General features: G+C 41.4%; 1 protein-coding gene across 1 annotated transcript in view; it reads right to left on the bottom strand.

Moving 5' to 3' along the window:
* Positions 1-2,094: 2,094 nt before the first annotated feature.
* Positions 2,095-19,075, bottom strand: part of lpcat1 (lysophosphatidylcholine acyltransferase 1) — a 30,940-nt gene continuing 13,959 nt past the window's right edge. The window contains exons 6-14 of the mRNA XM_028598437.1: positions 15,649-15,707; positions 10,568-10,602; positions 10,192-10,246; positions 9,038-9,120; positions 8,775-8,900; positions 7,423-7,576; positions 4,590-4,688; positions 4,372-4,513; positions 2,095-3,201 (exon numbers count right to left, since the gene is read on the bottom strand). Coding sequence (XP_028454238.1) covers positions 3,074-3,201; positions 4,372-4,513; positions 4,590-4,688; positions 7,423-7,576; positions 8,775-8,900; positions 9,038-9,120; positions 10,192-10,246; positions 10,568-10,602; positions 15,649-15,707 — 881 coding nt within the window. The 3' untranslated portion in view covers positions 2,095-3,073. The remainder of the gene's footprint in view (positions 3,202-4,371; positions 4,514-4,589; positions 4,689-7,422; positions 7,577-8,774; positions 8,901-9,037; positions 9,121-10,191; positions 10,247-10,567; positions 10,603-15,648; positions 15,708-19,075) is intronic.

Genomic DNA, 19,075 nt, shown 5'->3' with positions numbered 1-19,075 from the left:
AAAGAAAACCATTTTGTTTCAAGGTCCCTCCGATCAGTGGTTCCCCACCTTTTTTGTCTGATATATTCCCACCATCTGTTATGTTTTGCTAACCATTTTCACCATTGATCAATTGCTTTTAGCGAACAACTTTACCCGTTTATTCATTAACTTTTAACTATTCGAGCAATGTATCCATGGCTATCTATTTCAAACCTGTATCCACTACTTTTAGCTGCTCACTTGCTAACTAGCTGTCATACACTCAATTAATACTACTACTAATACATGTGGACATTTTTGTTTTAAATAAAATCTGAATTTATATATATTTTTTTAACTGAGCTACTCCACAATCTTGCCAAATACCCCCCGGGGTACATTACAGATGTTTCAGACCACAGGTCCCATTTGATAAAACCTGAACTGTCATATTATTCTGTATTAAAACCCGTCGGCCTATAAGATAAAACTTCAAAAAGAACTGCCAGTGCATACCTTGGTCGGAGAAAATAATTCCCAGGCATACGTATTAATATATAAAAAGTAGCACACACACATAAGAATTGTCTTATCTTAATTTCATCAATTAATTCTTAAAGCTTTGGTGCGTAACCTTTTTTTAATATTAATGAACGTCCGTTACATGCAAGCCACTGCCAAATGAGTTGCTACAAAGCTAATAAAGACTATCAGTTCCACACAACTCTCTCAGTATGGCTATGTTTAGAAGATTGTGTCGTCCGGTGACTTCCCCGCGCAGAAGCTTGAGTGAAGCTAATGACCTCTTCTGAAAAGTCCATCATGTTTTTTTAATCCTCCGTAGCTACTAGCAACTGCGTGGAGGAGGGGTGGGTGCACGATCACGTAAGGCTTGACATTAAATTGACATTAGTCAACTTTGTCCTGAAGATCTGTGTGTGTGTGTGTGTGTGTGTGTGTGTGTGTGTGTGTGTGTGCTACCTTTTTACCTTTGGGTATTCAACGTTGGAACTTTGGTTTAGCACCACAAACAAATATTGGGAAGGTGTATCCTCTCAAAGACCTAGCTAACGCTATCAAGAGGCTCATCCACTTGACTTGGCCTGTACAACAAAAATAAACGAGACAACCGTTAGCGGAGCAGAGTCTCTGACCCTGCAAAGTATATTAACTGCAAGGGATCTCCGGTGGCTGTACTGTGATGTTTCCTCAACTACAGTCACCGGGATTAGTTCCAGGTTTGTGTTTACTGTATAAGCGGGAGATTTGCTTGGCGAGGATGACTGATGGAGATGGATCCCCAAATACTGTGAACAGATTCCAGCCCTGCTATAGTATGTGGTGGGCTGTGGCTGCTTTCTTTCATGGCAGATTCCCTGGAGGCAGGAGTATCTGAGAGAGAGACTGCAGAGAGGCTCTGCTCAATGAGCAATTTATATGTTCTCAACAAAGCTACTTCTTTAGACCCTGAAGGCAGGTCTTAATTGTTAGACGTGATATCTCCACTCCCCCTCTGCCTCTCTTCTTTCTTTGACTGTTTTCCTCTCCCTCCTAACACCCACCCTCCCTCCCTCCAGCTATTAGGAATTGGATTTGGAGCAGAACGATCCATTTAGTCTCTCTCCTCCATCTCTATCCCTCTTTCCCTGCTTCCACACCTCCTCTGTAGGTTTCTTTCATCAACGCCCAGGCTTAATCTGTCTATTTTTACCTGAAGGAATGAAAGGAAGGGATGAGGTAATGCTTTTTCTGTCCGTCAGGTGGGCAGCGGTGCATGGGCTCTATGGTTTGTATAGTTAAGGGAGCTAGCACCACCATGTGGACTCAGGAAAGATGAACCATTATGAAAGCAATAGCAGGGAGGTAGAGTCTGGAGAAATGTATCGGATGATCACATAAAGTGATCAAAAAGGGAAACACAAAGAACATAGAAACCACAACTGAGTAAGTAAACTAAGTTATTAATAATAAAATGGAAACATTAATGTGGGCTTTGTAAGATCTGAGAACCACTGACTTGATCCATATAGAAGTCCCTTTGAGGGAGTCCAAAAGTCACACCACCTTGAAGTGAATGTGTGAAAGCAGAGCTCCATCTAGTGGATTAAGACAGTAGGTGACAACAACAAAAAATGATAGTTTTTTTTTTATTTGTAAAATGAATGCAATCGGAGCTTTGGTTTCTGCATTTAAGACTCTTGAAATTACACTTTACAGGAACATTGCAGCCATAAGGTATAAAATGTGTCAGTCCAGCATAAACCATCAGAGATCGATTTTTAAACCGGCTTAAAAATGCAGTCTCACACTCGTGTAACGGGAGGATTTGATGCTCCAATAATACTCAACAACCATCCTCTTAAAAATGTTAAATGTTTTTCTAAGAAAAACTAGACCATTAAAAATGATTTCCCTTAAAAAAGGTGGAGAAAAACTATTTTTGGAAACATTATAGACATTTAAAAAGATTAGGCATAACATTAGTCATCAATTACAAAAAAATAGAGCTGGATGATTTCATTGGTATTAAGATCAAAATATAATAAGTGAACTGTTTTATTTTTTGCAAGGGGTTGTAAATCTACGGCAGTGACACAGCTGCTTGAAGTAAGGAATGATTTCTCTGGATTACAGTAAGTGGCAGATTTGTTATGTAGTTTAGTGTCTTATCTGTCTTAGCACAGAATGGCAGCATGATTTATATCCTGATCCTTCTTACCTGAAATTAGGTTTCTACGTTTCTATGTGCACTGATAGCAGCACTATGTCCATTTGTCTGAGATCAGACAAAAGGGCTAAAAGAAAATACAAATAATATAAATGTAAAAAATAAATAATATATCTGCAGCGCAAAAAAAGTGTTTTTTATATCATAATGAGAACAAAAATACAAAGGAAGGCAAAAAGAAAGTTCAGAAGAGAACTGAGATAAGCGATTCCATCCTGTGCTGCACTGCTCTATCCTCACTGTTCCCAACAACTTTGTTAATGCTCGGTCTATTTCTTTCTTTACCCTTACTTAAAAAAGGCACAGAGGTGCTAGGAAAGCATTTGGAGGTGCTGTTACATCGGATAGAATAGAATGGACTTTGGTTGCATTATAGTTCATTCTTCAGTCCTCTTTGTTGTGCTTTTGGCCGTTGCAGCTCTTCGGCAGCCCGAATTTGCGCGGATGGTTTTCAAAATTGAGGCAATCCTGGACGAAGTACGGGTGCTGCTCTATATATTGATGAAGTTCATCTGCAAAAAGGGGGCAAAACAGAAAATGGGGATAAATGTTATTACTACTGTCAGTGAATGTTAGGACTTTACATTATAAAACATGTCCAATATCTTTTTAATTTAGAGTAACAAAAACTTTGCCGGTGCAACACAGATGCATTCTTACTTAATGGTTTTATTTCTTAAGGTGCATAACAGTGACTAACGTTTCGATGTAAGGTTACATCTTCATCAGAGTCCTTTAATTTGTTTGGTAAAGAGGAGAAGAAAGCTATTATTTCCAATTTAAAGGAGACAGAATGCTCTTTTTCAGGTTTAAACTTGTATTTTGGGTTTCTACTAGAACATGTTTACATGCTTCAATTTTCATTGTCACATTTTATTTTCCCCTTGTACCCTCTCTCTGAACCGCTCAGTTTTAGCATATGTCCCTTTATGCCCCCTTCCCTAAAAAGCAAAGTCTGCTCTGATTGGTCAGCGTTTCCGGGTCTTTCTCATCTCTGCACCGTCATTGTAGACGGGGAATGACTGTAGCGGAACTTTCTACCTATATATCATTAAGTTGTGACATCACAACCATACAGAAGTCCTGCCGGCTCGTTTGACACCATTCCTAAATACGGCTGTGTGCATTTCTCTGTGGAATGAGCGTTTTGATACTTCAGATAGTATTCAAAGTATTTGTATGGCATCTCGACCTGCATTATAATGAATAAAATGAAATACATGGAAATCTTACTTTTTACAATATGGGGCCTGTATGGAGCGATGTATAGCATTTTAACAGCAATATGTTTTTTTTGTAAGAAGCATTAGTATAATTACTATGATTCCAAACCAGCTTTCATTCGTCTGTACATTGCATTTTACAATATGTGCGGATGTGGAAATCTGTGTGAAAAATGTTAAATGGAGAAATTGCTTGTTGCTTATATGACATAAGAGAAAGTGTACAGATAAGTTTTGACAGTTTTCAGGAGAGACAGATGGTGGATGTAAAATCCTCAACAGACGGTACTTATCCTCTTCAGTAAAGCCAAGAAGAAATCAAATGTGATGGTGACAGCACGGAGGAAGCGGGGACACGCTCATGGATGCATGTCAATCATCTCCACAATGTTCTCGTATGTACAAAAGGTATCATTATTCATTTTGTACTAAAGTAGAATGACACACACTGAGCCCTACCGTATGTGATCTTCGCTGAGTCAGGTCTGTCAAGCGCTAAAAACAGACCTGAAAGTTCCACCTCTTTCACTCCCAACATTATTTCCAAGATGGCGGCGAGCTCCTCCTCCAGGACGTACCCGTTCTCCTCGCTCTCATACATCTGCAGAACAACATATGTATTTAGTGCAATTGCATTAAACCTATGTCAAACCAGATTCACTGGTAAAGGTGCTCACCTTAAAGGCCAACTTGAGGGTCTCCATTGACTTTGATGGTCGATGAACGGTAGACAGAGCAATTACATAGTGTCTGATGTCAATCTGCCCATCTCCACGCTGGGAACACAACATATCGTGATCAGTAGCAAAGGAACAAATAGGATCCTGGATGAAAAATGTTCATTTGTAATCCTCTCTAGCTTAAACTCATGTAAACTCAAATGGGACAAACAGCGTCTTGCATTTCAAAACACATTTTAACACAAAAGTTAAAGTTAGCTTGGTCGTTTATCAATTCAAAGCCCCAATCACACCAAATTTAACTTATTGGCATTTAGCAGAGATCCTATTCTCCACACGGGGGAGCTGATCAGTCATTGTCAGACCAGTTCTAACACACAAAACAGTTAAGTATGTCAGCTATAAGATAGAAATGTAACAGCAGTGGTTAAGACCTTTGGGTGCTTTGAATCAGTGACACTGTCGCTATCAAACACTGAAGCTCTTTTAGGAAAGAGGTAGAGAAGACGTAATCTGAAACACTGCCTTGTCTAAATGATCACACACACACAAGACCTAAAAACTAAAAAAAGGTAGGAAGACCAAACAATAACTGAAGATGTATAAATCACTGTCAGGACAATTTAAAATGATAACATGTTTAGGTATCAGAAACCTCACAATGATGCAAGCAGCAAACTTCTCCGATCTAACAGGAATTTCTAAAAACTTAAAATAACTACCTGCTAACTAGCCTATATCCAGGACGTTCCACTTCCGGGATTGCTCCGGTGCTGCCGGGAAAATCCCACCGGATGTCACCCTTTTCAGCCGGATGTCCTTTACCTTCCTCTTTCTTTGTGTTGTCATTCTAAACTCCGGTGGATTTATGAGGACTATGGTTAACTGCTCCTCAGATCTCTTTGTTCCACCAAAACAAGTTCCTTCCCGAGGCTATTTTCCAGCGGCACCGTGGCTCCGCCTGGTACTTAGCACCGCCCAAGATGATTGAGATTGGTTTAAAGAAAAGCCAATAAACCAGTGCATGTTTTTCTCTCATCCCAGAATGCTGTGTGGACTAGCCAGACCCTCCTCCGCCATGCTGTGGAGGAAGGTCTGGCAGTGCGAGACTGCCCGCTAACTAACTGCTGTAGGAGGCCATTGATACCATCAGCCCAAATATTTGAGCTGTTATGATAATCTGCTATATTCCCCTAATATTAGTGCCATGGCACTTAAAATACTTTTTTCTGTTTCTGTATGATCTCTTTTGCCGAGTGACTTTTCTCAATTTCCAAATTACTTTCAGAGAGGTCTGGCCTCTGGCTCAATATAAAGGTATTTTAAAGGTGCAATATGTAATATTGTATGTAATACTGGCAGCTAGCTGTTAAAATAGTTACTGCACTACCAATTCAAAATACTGGAGAGTCGTTTCCCCCGCCCCCTCCTGCCCAGACTTAAAGTTCATGGAGGTTGCCAGGCTGAGACCGCAGCATTCACAACAATGTTGCTAGACACTTTTCTCACATAGCCAGACATTACTCCACAGCACAGCGGAGTAGCTAACGTTAGATGCTGGCTATATTGACAGTCATAAAAGCCCGTGCTCACGCGGAGCTCTGTAACCAACTGACAGACAAACTTTTTCGGCTTAAAATTACAGTATGAACCGCTAAAAACACAACAACCTCACTGTCCTCTCCACACGCCAGTCAGGAACACTTCCTCGGCTTAGAATTACAATACGAAACGCTAAAAATACCACTACCTTGCCGACGGAACACACAATCGCTAAAACACACTGCAAACTCTCTTTCCGATTTACAGCCCCCCTCTCGTGGTTTAAAATAACTCACCGTTGTCGGCTCCAGCCGCTGAACTACACGTTGTAAACAGCTGTGACCCGCTTGCCTGGTCCTCCCGGTAACGTTAGCAGTTAGCAGGGTTAGCATGGCGGCGTTAGCCAGGACCAGTGGGGATCACTTTACTGGCTATGTCTCAATTGTTTTTGCGAGTAACCAACTCGGGTACTCTAGCTATATAATTCAATGTGAGTACACAAATGTTGAAATGACAAAAAATGCCCGTCCCTAGTAGCTGTGATAAATTAGCCTGAAGCTAATGCTTACCTATTCAGGAGAAAATAAGCCAACTCTGCGTCCTTTTGGGATCTAAGCTGTCTCCATCTTTCAAATACATCTCCAATATTTACCAGGGGGTTGTTACGTCTCTGGTCACGCAACTGTTAGAAACATGCTGTTTTCTTTTTTTTACGTCAGGTAGAATCTATCTCCGTTGATCCTGTTCGTTTGTTTGCTGCTTTCATGGCTCTACTACTGTTACAGCTGTAGCGCGCTGGGTTTACGTTTTTACAGGTATATCTGGCAACCCGGCCTGCCTGTCAAACTGGGCCGTTGATAACAACACACAGATCAAAACATAAACATAAATTCCTTCACGGAATGTAAATTTCAAAAAGAAAAAATACTGACATTAGCATTGTTGTCAGAAAAGATAGTATTTCAGTTTAACATGTTTCCTTAATATCTGATGAGGCATTGGTGTCATTTTTGGATTTATTACAGTACAAATATTACATATTGGACCTTTTTTTGTGGCTAATAACTAAACTAAATTTTTTTATTAGAGCTCCCAATGTTTAGAACATCTTGCTATACAATTTAGCTGGACCCACATCATCTTGTAATCTTAACCTTTCTACTGTTCCATATGTCCTCTTTTAACAGTTAACAAGTAATCTCAATATCTGGTACTTGCCTGTGTTTTTTTTTTAATGAATAAAAAAAAATAAAAATAAAAAACTGTAGCTGAATCGGTCTGTGTTTACCTGGTCAAAGAGGCTGTGGACTTGTGTGAGTGTGTCTGTAACTGGCAGGTTGAGGAACTGGGCAAAGTCCTCTAAACTCTGCCTGTCTCCCCGCAGCTTTCTGGCTCTTCTGGCCTGCTCCTCCAGCACGCTGTCTGTCCTTCCTGCTCTCAGCCTGTTAATACACAGTGGACCAGAGAGGAAAATACAAAGAAATCACATCACGGTCGCCTATTGGATCACAACAAGCCTGTTGCCTGGTTTCACGGTAATCAAGTTTTGAGCAGCACACCACAAAGCTTGTGCAATCATGTGTTTATCATCTTAGCCATATTTCAAAAATACAATCCGTCTAAACTTTAAAAAAAAAAAAAAAACATTTTACACGCCTTCATCTGTTCACGCCAGGATTACTGCAACAGCCTCTTTACTTGCCCGAACAAAAAATGTATTGATGGACTCTAGACTGTACTTCTGTACAGTCTAGAGTCCATCAATACATTTGCTGCCAGGCTTTAAACCAGAACCAAGAGGCGTGGTCACATCACTCCCGTTCTAGCCTCTTTGCACTGGCTCCCAGTATGTTTTAGAATCGATTTTAATGAACGAATGATAATTCATTAATTTAATTTGACTGACTATTTTTAAGACTTCATGGCCTCTCTTCCTCTCTTCCTTCTCTGCGCTGTGCGTGCCAGTACGTTCTTTGAGATCCTAAAACAGAGGTCTATTGTCTGTTCCAGAGTCCCGGCGGAAGACTAAAAGGAAGGGACAGATTGTTACAGTCCAGGCCCCGAGGCTCTGGAACGATCTGCCCGAGGATTTCAGATCAGCTGAGTCAGGGGTTTCTTTTAAGTCCCTTCTGAAAACATACTTTAATTGGAGAGCCTTTCATGATTTTACTGGAGTTTTAATTTCCTTTGAACAGTCTTTTATTTCCTTTAAAAAATAAATAAATAAATCACAATACATATAACATTTTCCCCAGCCCTCGTGATGCAGATATCTGAGAGTTTTCCTATTTTAATGGCTCCGCTGGACTTATAACCTGATTGCAGGGAACTAATATCTGTGGCAATATTCAGTTTGACAGAAAATCTGTGCTATAGAATATCAAACCTTCTACTCATTTGATTGAATCATATTATTCCTGAGAAGGACAGGATATCACTGTGTGTGTGTGTGTGTGTGTGTGTGTGTGTGTGTGTGTGTGTGTGTGTGTGTGTGTGTGTGTGTGTGTGTGTGTGTGTGTGTGTGCCCTGCCACCAATAGGTGTCATCTTTTCTTCACCTTCAGTGACCCATTCTTGGATCACAACCTTCCCCCCGCCCCCTCCACCCAGTCCGACCAGTCGATCCAGTCCCTTCACTCACCCCAAGCGGCACACCAGCTGGTGGAACTCCAGCAGGCTGCTGAGGTCATGTATGCGCAGTGGGCCCCGTGCGAGGATGATTTCACGGTCATCAAAGGACAAGTCTGTGAGTGGCAGCTCCAGTGCTCTAACAGGACGGAGGGAAAAGGTTTAGGAGGCCCTTTACATTCTGTCTGGGTGTTACAAACACCCAAAACAAGCAGGTGTGGATGATCAGACGCTGGTCAGAGACACTCATGCAAACGCACTTACACATGCACTTACTTGGCCATGAGCTTTCTGACATTGTTGGCAAACAGGGCAGGGTTTTCCTTTTCCTCTTTTGATGGAGTATAAATAGGCAAGTACTAAGGAAAGAGAGAATGTCAACTTAAAGGGATAGGGAGAAGCAGACGGGAGTCCAGGCACGGAAGCTAAGCAATGCACTGCTGTGGACGGGGGCAGCAGCTAAACGTGTTAGAACGACCTTAGAAAAATCAATAATAGTTTAAGTGTACGCTATATTTAGAATATTTTCACCGCTTTACATTTTACAAAAATAGTAATTCTGCGTCGCACAACATGGAACTTGCTGGTATACCGCTGTTTTGATCAGTTAGTTGGTTTGTGTGTTGTGGGACTTTGGTGTTTTAAAGGGTTAGTTCAGATTCACCAAAGTCAGACAATAAAATAAGCCTTGGCAGGCATCGGTATACCAGCAACTTCTTTGTTTTGTGAGGTCAAATTAATGTCTTTGTCAACATTTTAGATTTTTAAATAAAGAAAAAAAGATATTTTAAAATATGTTTTTCTGCTTCCCTATCAGAAGCAGTCGAAACTGGTGGCCCGTTGACCGATCTACTTTAGGTAATACACTGACTTTGGATAGTTACTAGCCTGGGAAAACCCTGACGAACATCCGGCAAATTTGAGATTTGCTCTGCAAGTCCGTCTGGCCAAGAGCCCATTCAAGCCCATTTCCAATTTTGCCAAATCGAGGCACCAATCACAACCGTTGAGGCGGGCTTTACACGATGATGACGATAGCGCAGCGAAGTTGAAGCGTCGCCCTGATTGGCGTTAGGCTTATCCAATTGCGGCCAGAGGCATTTGAGCGGCGTCCGTTGGGTGACGCCCCTTTGGAAATGGGCTGTGAATGAACCTTCCCCAGACCCACTCTCAGTTACAACTGAGAGTGGGTATGGTGTCAACCAGGCTAGATAGTTACCTCATACAACCCAAATATCCTTTTAATATTGTTGTCCTTTCATGAAACTGTGTACTAATACACGCTATAAAAATAAATATGGAATTACACATATCACATTCTTTCCAAACTGAGAGCAAAAGTAGCTTAAATATGTGAAGAAGATTGAAGATATTGTAACAAAGAAAAGTAAATACAATTGAAGTGACTTCAGGCGTACTAAACCTCTCACCTCTATCTCCATGGGATTATGAGGTTGGCACAGAGTGAGCCATAGGATCTTGAACCTGGAAGACAGAAGAGTTGGCTTTGTCTATACATGACAAAATAGTATCAGGAAGAGAAAAATAATATGATGGATGGAGACAAGAGATACTGGAGATAATGGAGGTTTCTCTCTACAGCGTCTTACTATGTTCATTCTTAATGGAAAACAGGTCACTGGTGTTTTAACTACACTTTTTTTTAACTACAACTGAGGACAGTAGAAGCTGTGTGTGTGTGTGTGTGTGTGTGTGTGTGTGTGTGTGTGTGTGTGTGTGTGTGTGTGTGTGTGTGTGTGTGTGTGTGTGTGTGTGTGTGTGTGTGTGACAAAGACAAACACTCACGCTGCGGGACCTTGCCACGTCCATGTAACAGTATCCTGCGGAGAGACAGGAGAAAGAGGAAATGATTTAGAGCGAACACAGAAACAGGAGGTCAATTTCCTACTTTTCTAACTTCCTGGAACTGCCGTTTGTTATTTTTGTCGGTTGTGTGTGTCTGTAGGTTTTGAGGATGGCTGAAGACCAAGTCACTTATGCACATTGCTTCTGACTAATGCCTAAATACTTTCATGCGGATTTATACTGAGGTTTGTTGCAACACTTTTTAGTCAGCATCTCAAATTACACTTCCATTGTAAGTGCTGCAGTTTGGCATTACTTAAAGTCCCCCTCCACCCAGAAATGTGTTCTGGTTATTTTTACTTCACTTGCATCTTTGAGCTTCGAGCAGATGGATGGATGTGCAAAGTGACACTAGAAGACTCGGTTTCACATTCATCGGCTTTGCTCCCATTAAAGCCCATGTTGCAGGTTAACCACCACTGTTGATTAATTGGTACATATAGCACTCAATATATGTATATCATTGTTAAAAATGTCTCCAAATAGTGTTAAAGGCCAGTTTTTGTCAGGTTTTTGTTGTTTTTGGTATTAGTGTTTCTTTTTCCGGAATTCGGTGATGACGTCACGTTGGGGAGACGTTTATCAGCCTAGTACTAGAACTATGGTGACTGACTGGGATGAGGAAGATGTGTTTTTACGGTCAGTGAACAGCACCAAGTGAAAGTCAATGTTTTATTTATATCTAGGGACAGTGATCATGTCGTTAGTTCAGATAAGTACCGGTAAACTTCTCTAGATCTAGAAAATACAAGGCATCGTGCTAGCTATGTGCTAACTTGCCAGTCCCAACTGTGAAATCCCCCGATGGTTGTAAACACATAAATATGATTGATATCATGATTAGATATCTCACGTTTTGATGGTAGCCTACTAGCTCCAGTAACAACATATTTGCCTGGTGTTTATTTATTTATTACTTGGATGGGGATGCTGTTCAGCTTTTCACAAGTTCAGACAGCTAGCTAGCTAACGCTGACGTTTCGCTAACATTAGTGCAACAGCGTTAGTCTAGCCGGCTAGGTAAATATTACAACTGCCTTCGGAGTTTCCTATATCTGCGTCCACGTTGTCAACATAAGACTTGTCGTTAGTGCTCCTTTTGTACCATAACTTTATTGAATGAAATGTTAAACTTCGCTCCTACGAGATGGTTTTTGTTAGTTACACACAAAGCTAACTGGCTATTGTTAGCCTGTACGTATGCTAGCGGACATTAGCTAACGTTGCATAGCCAGCAAGCAGCTTCGGCGAGCTAACCTCGACAGCTAACACATCCATGTGTCTCCATTTCAAAACATCACTGCAGATTGACTGCTTTTAACAGCAGAGGTTGATTGTGGGCAACATACTGTTGCGATTAGCTCGCCGAAACTACTGCCGATTGCCAAAGTTGCTGGCTGGCTACGCAATGTTAGCTAATCCCGCTAGCATACGTACAGGCTAACTATAGCCAGTTAGCTTTGTGTGTAAGGTTACAAAAAAACACCTATTTCGTAGGAGCAAAGCTTAATATTTCATTCAATAAAAGAATGCCACAAAAGGAGCACTAACGCCACATGTCTTGTGTTGACAACGTGGACGTAGCTCCAAAGGCAGTTGTAATACCGGTATTTAACTAGCAGTCTAAGCTAACACTGTTGCGCTAATGTTAGCAAACGTCGGAGTAGCGTTAGCAAGCGGTTTAAACTTGTGAAAAGCCGAACAGCATCCCCGTCCAAGCTGCCTTTCACTTCCCCTCAATATTATTATACACATAATAAAGACACATTGACTCGGTCGAGACCAAAAGCCATATTTTGCCAGATTAGTGGCAGAAACCGTGACAGGGACAGTGAACCGAGACGGGGCTTTCGCCTGTCATCTCCCCAACGTGACATCATGCAATGAATTGTGGGGGAAAGGAGAAACCACTGTAAAAAAGTACTACTTTTTCGTATTTTATTCCGTTTTGTAATATCCATTGTATTTGATGTTGTTGGGTAACAGTTTAAATGTTTATTACCAACAAGCAAATTGCAAAAAATCGTTGCTACATGGGCTTTAAAGTTCAGTTTAACACGTGTTTTGATCATGACTTTGTTACATCACAACTAGTTTGGAAGCCAATCATGATCCAGTATGCAACTTACACACAAGTGTGGTATGGGAACGTGATGCACCAAGCGCACATACCTACACTGAGGGTAACAGCAAAGTAGTAGGAGACATTGGAATAAATTTCCTATCAAAATATCAATATTTTTTATAAGTGTGACAAATATCAGTGCTGTCTTTTCTGATCAATATGCACATACAACTGTTTCATTGTGACATGATAATAACTTTCAACATAGTCGGATAGGGGGAAACGACTGATTTTACACATTAGGTCTGTCAACAGGTTTTGGAGTAGAGTTGGGTTGATTTCCAGTTATACTGGTCCGGTCCTGCGTATAAGCTTAAACCGGTTTGATTTTAGACAAACCTGATGAACTGGCGTTCGTCAAAAACCTGTGTGTGGTTAGAAAGGAACTCCGCAACCTGCTCCTCATCTCTGATAAAGGGTAGAGGCTTGAGGCTACATTAGCCGCTAATAGCATATTATGCCTGAGGGCCCTATCTTGCACCCGGCACAGCGCAGCACAAAGCCCGATGCAAGTGTCTTTGCTAGTTTAAGACCGATGCAGTTGCCAATTTCCCGTCCAGCGCCAGCGTCATTTAAATAGCAAATGCACCTGCACCCATCTTTGCGCCCATGGGCGTGGTGGTCTTACAGGGAGGTGTGTTCAGGTGAAATCTGGGCGTATTGCTATATGGAGGCAGCGGGAAGTGATCGCGCCATTGACCAACAAAAACCTGGTCTAGAGTCAATAGCGCAGCATTTCATTGTTATTTTAACAGTGTATTAGTAAACTGCGCCTAGGCTTATGCACAGCGCGCGCACACGATGCTTGTTACACACACACACACACAAAAAAAGATTACAAATAAAAATATTACGGTGCAAATCCGCCATCATAATAGCAATGCGCCAAGGTCCAAACTCGCCTGGCTTTTAAAGTAAATGGGAGATGACCCTCTGATTGGTTTAATGCATGTTAAGCCCAGAACACACCTATGAATTAATGAAGACACTAAGTACAACCCTTTTGAACCATGCGCCTGTCGCACGGACCCTTTATTCCACAGTCAAACTAGCAAAAGTGAATTTGGACCCTCCCTAAACGCACCTGTGCCATGCGCGTCACGCCGTGGGCTTAGATCATTTCAATAGGGCCCTGAATCTCCAACCTAACTGTCAGCAGATGAGTTGCATGTTGGTAATATAGGCCCCAGGATTTGACAAAGAAGAAGAATGTGTCAAGTAAAAAAGGACAATATCTCTGGTTCTGTTGCAACCATTTTGCTACTTTTGTTTTTTAAACTGTACATTGTGAGTCCAACAATGTTATATGAGAGCAATGCTCAAGTGGAGTGCTCTTTGATACAAGTTACAATTACAGTGTAGTGACATGAACTGAAACCAATGGCTGACTGGAATGTAAAAAAGAAAAACTGTAGTTTCCTTTACATAATGGTTGACAGGAATAAACAGTATTTGCAAGTTAAATCAGGAGCATAAAAAAGTATTTTGATTTTCCACTGTAGGTGTTTGACACAGGATGATCAAACTGTTATCGGTTCCCTGTCAGTACTTGTGTCTTCACATTTACCTACCTAAGTGAACAGAATACTAAACTGCCTACAGCTTTAATGCAGGAATGTATTATTTTCTGCTTTGAACTGGCCTTAAAACACCAAACGTGTGAACACAGCTTAAGATTGATTAGAAAAAGAAAAGAAAAAAAGCATACAGATCAATCCAAGGCAATGCAGATAACATTTACAACAGGCCCATGCAGGACTTCTAATAGCTTCTCTTTCTACTTGCTGGTGTTGCATAGGTGAAATATAGATTCAGAAAGTTGAATAGGTTTTGATTTGGCTTACTAACGATCAGGATTTTGTGTGATTTGGTTTCAACGCGTGTGGCTGGGTGTTTTTGGCTGGATTGTTTAATGGTGTTTCCATTTCCAGTTGCAAAGTTACCCTACAGCTAAATGAACACATGGAAACAGATGGAATGGAAACACTTGTGGTGGTGTACAAACAAAGAGTCTTATTCAGGTTTTCTTTGCCTCACTTAACTGCCTTGCACTGCCACGCTGTCAGTGAAAGTCAGCTCAGTGACTAAACTCAGCACAAAGGGAAACAGTGACAAAAGCTTTATGGGGATACAGACAAGAAAAACTAGGTAATAAGAACTGCATAATTCATGAGAGAGTGAGGAAGGGTGCTGAGAGAGAGACATGACACCTGTGTGTGTGTGTGTGTGTGTGTGTGTGTGTGTGTGTGTGTGTGTGTGTGTGTGTGTGTGTGTGTATAACTATATTCATGGGGTCCAAAAACCGGGAGTCCAGTATACTTGTGGGGCCAGCTTTGTGACAGCTTTGTAGGGCCAAAATGCTGGGCCCCACAAGTTTAAAGGGCTGTTTGAGGGTTAAGACTTGGTTGTAAGATTAGGGATAGAATTAGGTTCTGGTTAGGATGAGGGTAAGGGTTAAGGTTAGGCATTTAGTTGTGATTGTTAAGGTTAGGGTAAGGGGCTAGGGAATGCATGTCAACGACGGGTCCCCACAAAGATAGTGCCACAAAGCTGTGTGTGTGTGTGTGTGTGTGTGTGTGTGTGTGTGTGTGTGTGTGTGTGTGTGTGTGTGTGTGTGTGTGTGTGTGTGTGTGTGACACAAAGAGAGACAGATAGGATGAGAGAGAAAGAGAGGGATGAAATATCACCCTACTAGAACATGAAGTCATTCAACACAAGAGGGGCACATACTGTACTAACGTGAGAGGATGAAACCATGACATCACAGGCGTTTGTCAGTATGTGTAGGTTTGAGTACATGGTGTACGTACTGTATGGCTGGAGTCAGGCTCTAAACTTGAATTATGTCCCAAGTATGGGGCAGGTAGCCAAACGATTCAAAAGAAAGTGTGTTTACCAGTTTGTTTAGGTAGCGTAGCACCACAGGCTGCACTGGGAGTCCTGGTATGAAAGCCCCTGAGAAAGATTAGGTAGTAGGGAGGTAGATTAGGGAGGTGGTGAGAAGACAGAAGACAAAGTTCAATTACAACATGCTTACAAAATGAAATTACACAAGTACTAAATGGTTTTGGCAACAGGGTTTTCCACATATTTGAACTGACAACAGAGAGAGTGCAATGTACTGGGCTGAGTCGTGTACCGGGTTAGATGAATGACAAGCTCCCAACCTGAGGATAACCTCCAGCCCGGGCAGACAAGCTCTCTAATGAAATTCTATAATGTCCTGCTGATGACAGATGAGCTGATACAAACTACATACAGTATTTATTACTGGAAAAGGCACTATCCAAGAGTTATATATGTTCACGTTATACATTTTCATAATTATTCATTTAGAATTTAGGGCTGTCCTGGACAAAAAGAGAAAATCTTAGTCGACAAATACTCATGATTTTGACGACTAATCTATTAGTTGATTTAATCAACAGATGTAAAATGTAGATGTAACAGATGTAACTGTGAAACTGAGTTTCTCCACAAAGAATCATACAAAAGCACAATTTTAAATCTTGTGTTTACCAGAAATGTGCTTATAGATTACTTAGAAAAAAGTAATGTAGCTTCTAAAAAGCATTTTAAAAAATGACTAATCGACTAAAGAAATTTTAGTTGACTAAAGGCTCTGACACACCAACACGACGCCAACCTCTGGCAGAAAAGGCAGTCGGACTGACTGCCTCCTCGAGTTGGTCAAAAAAGTACCTCGGAACACACCGAAGCAAACATACATTTAAAAGATGGGTAAACCTGTTGTAATGGCTTACCACTTTAACACAACACCTGGAGGTAGTGGAGTAACAGAAAAATGTGGAAAATGACACATGGAAGACTTCTGAAAAGAACAATATTGGCCGCAAATATTGGTCTAGCTGCACATAAGACTGATCACGGCCTACACCCTCTGAATAATAATGTGACTACAGTAAGGGGACAGACAGGCGGAGAAGGGTGGACATGAAAGTGACGATTTAATGAAAAGGACTTTTATAAACGACAAAGGACTGGAGGTGTCTGCAGAGCACGTCATGCACAGGTGGCACCATACACATTAAACAGACAGACAGACACACAGAGACACAGACACACACAGAGACACACACACACACAGAGACACACAGACACACACAGAGACACACAGACACACACAGAGACAGAGACACAGACACACACAGAGACACAGAGACACACAGAGACACAGACACACACAGAGACAAACACACACACACACACACACACACACAGAGAGACAAACACACAGACACACACACAGACACACACACACACACACACACACACACACACACACACACACACACAGACACACACACACACACACACACACACACACACACACACACACACACACACACAGACACACACACACACACACACACACACACACACACACACACACACACACACACACACACACACACCTATTGTGCTGGGAGCCAGTGAAGAGACATAACTAGAGGAGACACATCCAGATAGGACTGGAAACACATAACAGACAGATCAAGCTGGACAAACACACACAGACACAGACACGCATACACAACCAACGCAGGACAGAGTGTGACCAACAAGGCTTACTGGGAATGACAGAATTACAGACTGGAAGAAAGGGGATTAGAACGAGCAGGCGGGGAACAATGGCTGACAGCATAACACACACGGGATGCGAGCAGAAAAACAAGGCCCGAAAGAGATGGGTGCAACAGTTCCGTGTCCTGCTGAGGTGTCCCTAAGCAAAGAGACACTGAACTGAAACCTGCTGGGCCAACATTAAATTAATACGTCCTGACAGCTAAACCTGGAGTTGGCAGCTATGCGCTCAACTCCTTTCAAATGAAAGGAACACTGATGTGATCACACACAGCCTCTCTAATAAAACACAGACACACCCTTAGTTGGAAATTACCAAAAACCACAACCAAATACTGTTGCTAGCTGTGGTTTGGACAATGTCTGTATCAGCTACTCTGCATTATATTGTATATGCATTACAGTTTTTCTCAGTCGCTTTGGTACATTTCTTGAAATCATCCTCGACATTTGCAAAACAGTGAGCGCATTTCTCAAAACCACTCGTACAAACAGCAAAACACCATGGATTACCTGCAAAAGCCAGTCTGTTGCTAAAAATCCTTAGTTCATCTCTCAAAAGTAAATATCTGTGTCCATGAACATGTCAGAGCCCTCAGAATGACAAGTCCTTGTGTCATTGTGTACGGTTAAGACAAGTCAAATTGCTTAGTCATGTTGTCAATATAACAGTGTACTCTGGAGGGATGTTCTGATGTAAACTATGGCTAAAGTTTTGATGACAATTATTGTAAATTGCAGGTTACACCTTAGTGTATGTGGGAGTTTGATTGCAAGAGACTGGACAAGATTCACATTTACGCTTTAACCGTTTGTACTGTAATTTGTTGACAGACCATGTCGTTGCGATACAGAAAAGACAGCACTGCGTAGCACAAAGAAGAAAAACAAAAGTAGAAATGTGACCATAGGACAATCTCCTTAGGGAAAACTGTACATGCAGTGCTGTGGGAATTACAGTGCAGTCTTCCTACACCTCCTGAAGTTCCTGTCTGTTGGGTAGGGCTGGGCGATACGGAGAAAATCAGATATCGCGATATTCTTGACCAAATACCTCGATATCGATATTGTGGGGATATTCTAGGGTTGGTGCTCTAACAAAATATCTTCACACTTACATTTAAGATAAATAATCATCAGTAATGTGAACATAATGTCTAAGTGGGGAAAAGGCAAATAATACAACAGCTAGAACAGTCTGGTAAGTTCAGAAAATGACATCACTTTACTGTAATGCAGCCTTTAAAAGCAGGAAAAGATAACACTTGTGTCATATCACGATATTACGATATCCAAAATCTTAGACGATATCTAGTCTCATATCACAATATCGATATGATATCGATATATTGCCCAGCCCTACTGTTGGGCCACATATTCTCATCCACATCATAACAAATTGCCAGTTGATGGTTCATGAGATGCACCTTCGCTAAAGAAAGTCAAGATTCAACTGGGAGCAATTTACCAATTCAGGACAGATTTAGAAAGAAAAAAAAAGTCTAATGGAAATGTATAGAAATATGCTTGACATATTATGACAACTTATTCAACCATTTTGCATAGAGATGCACCGATAGACCGGCCGGTAACCGGAATTGGCTGCTTTTCACGTGCTCGGCCATGACCGGCGACCGGCAGGTCACTCTGATATATGCCGATTTCATGCCGGTCAACGCTACAATTAACTGACAACAGAAGTTATACGAGTTACAGTT

Source organism: Perca flavescens, chromosome 14, assembly GCF_004354835.1.
Source record: "Perca flavescens isolate YP-PL-M2 chromosome 14, PFLA_1.0, whole genome shotgun sequence".
Classification (NCBI taxonomy): domain Eukaryota; kingdom Metazoa; phylum Chordata; class Actinopteri; order Perciformes; family Percidae; genus Perca; species Perca flavescens.
This window is presented reverse-complemented; position numbering and strand designations above follow the sequence as displayed.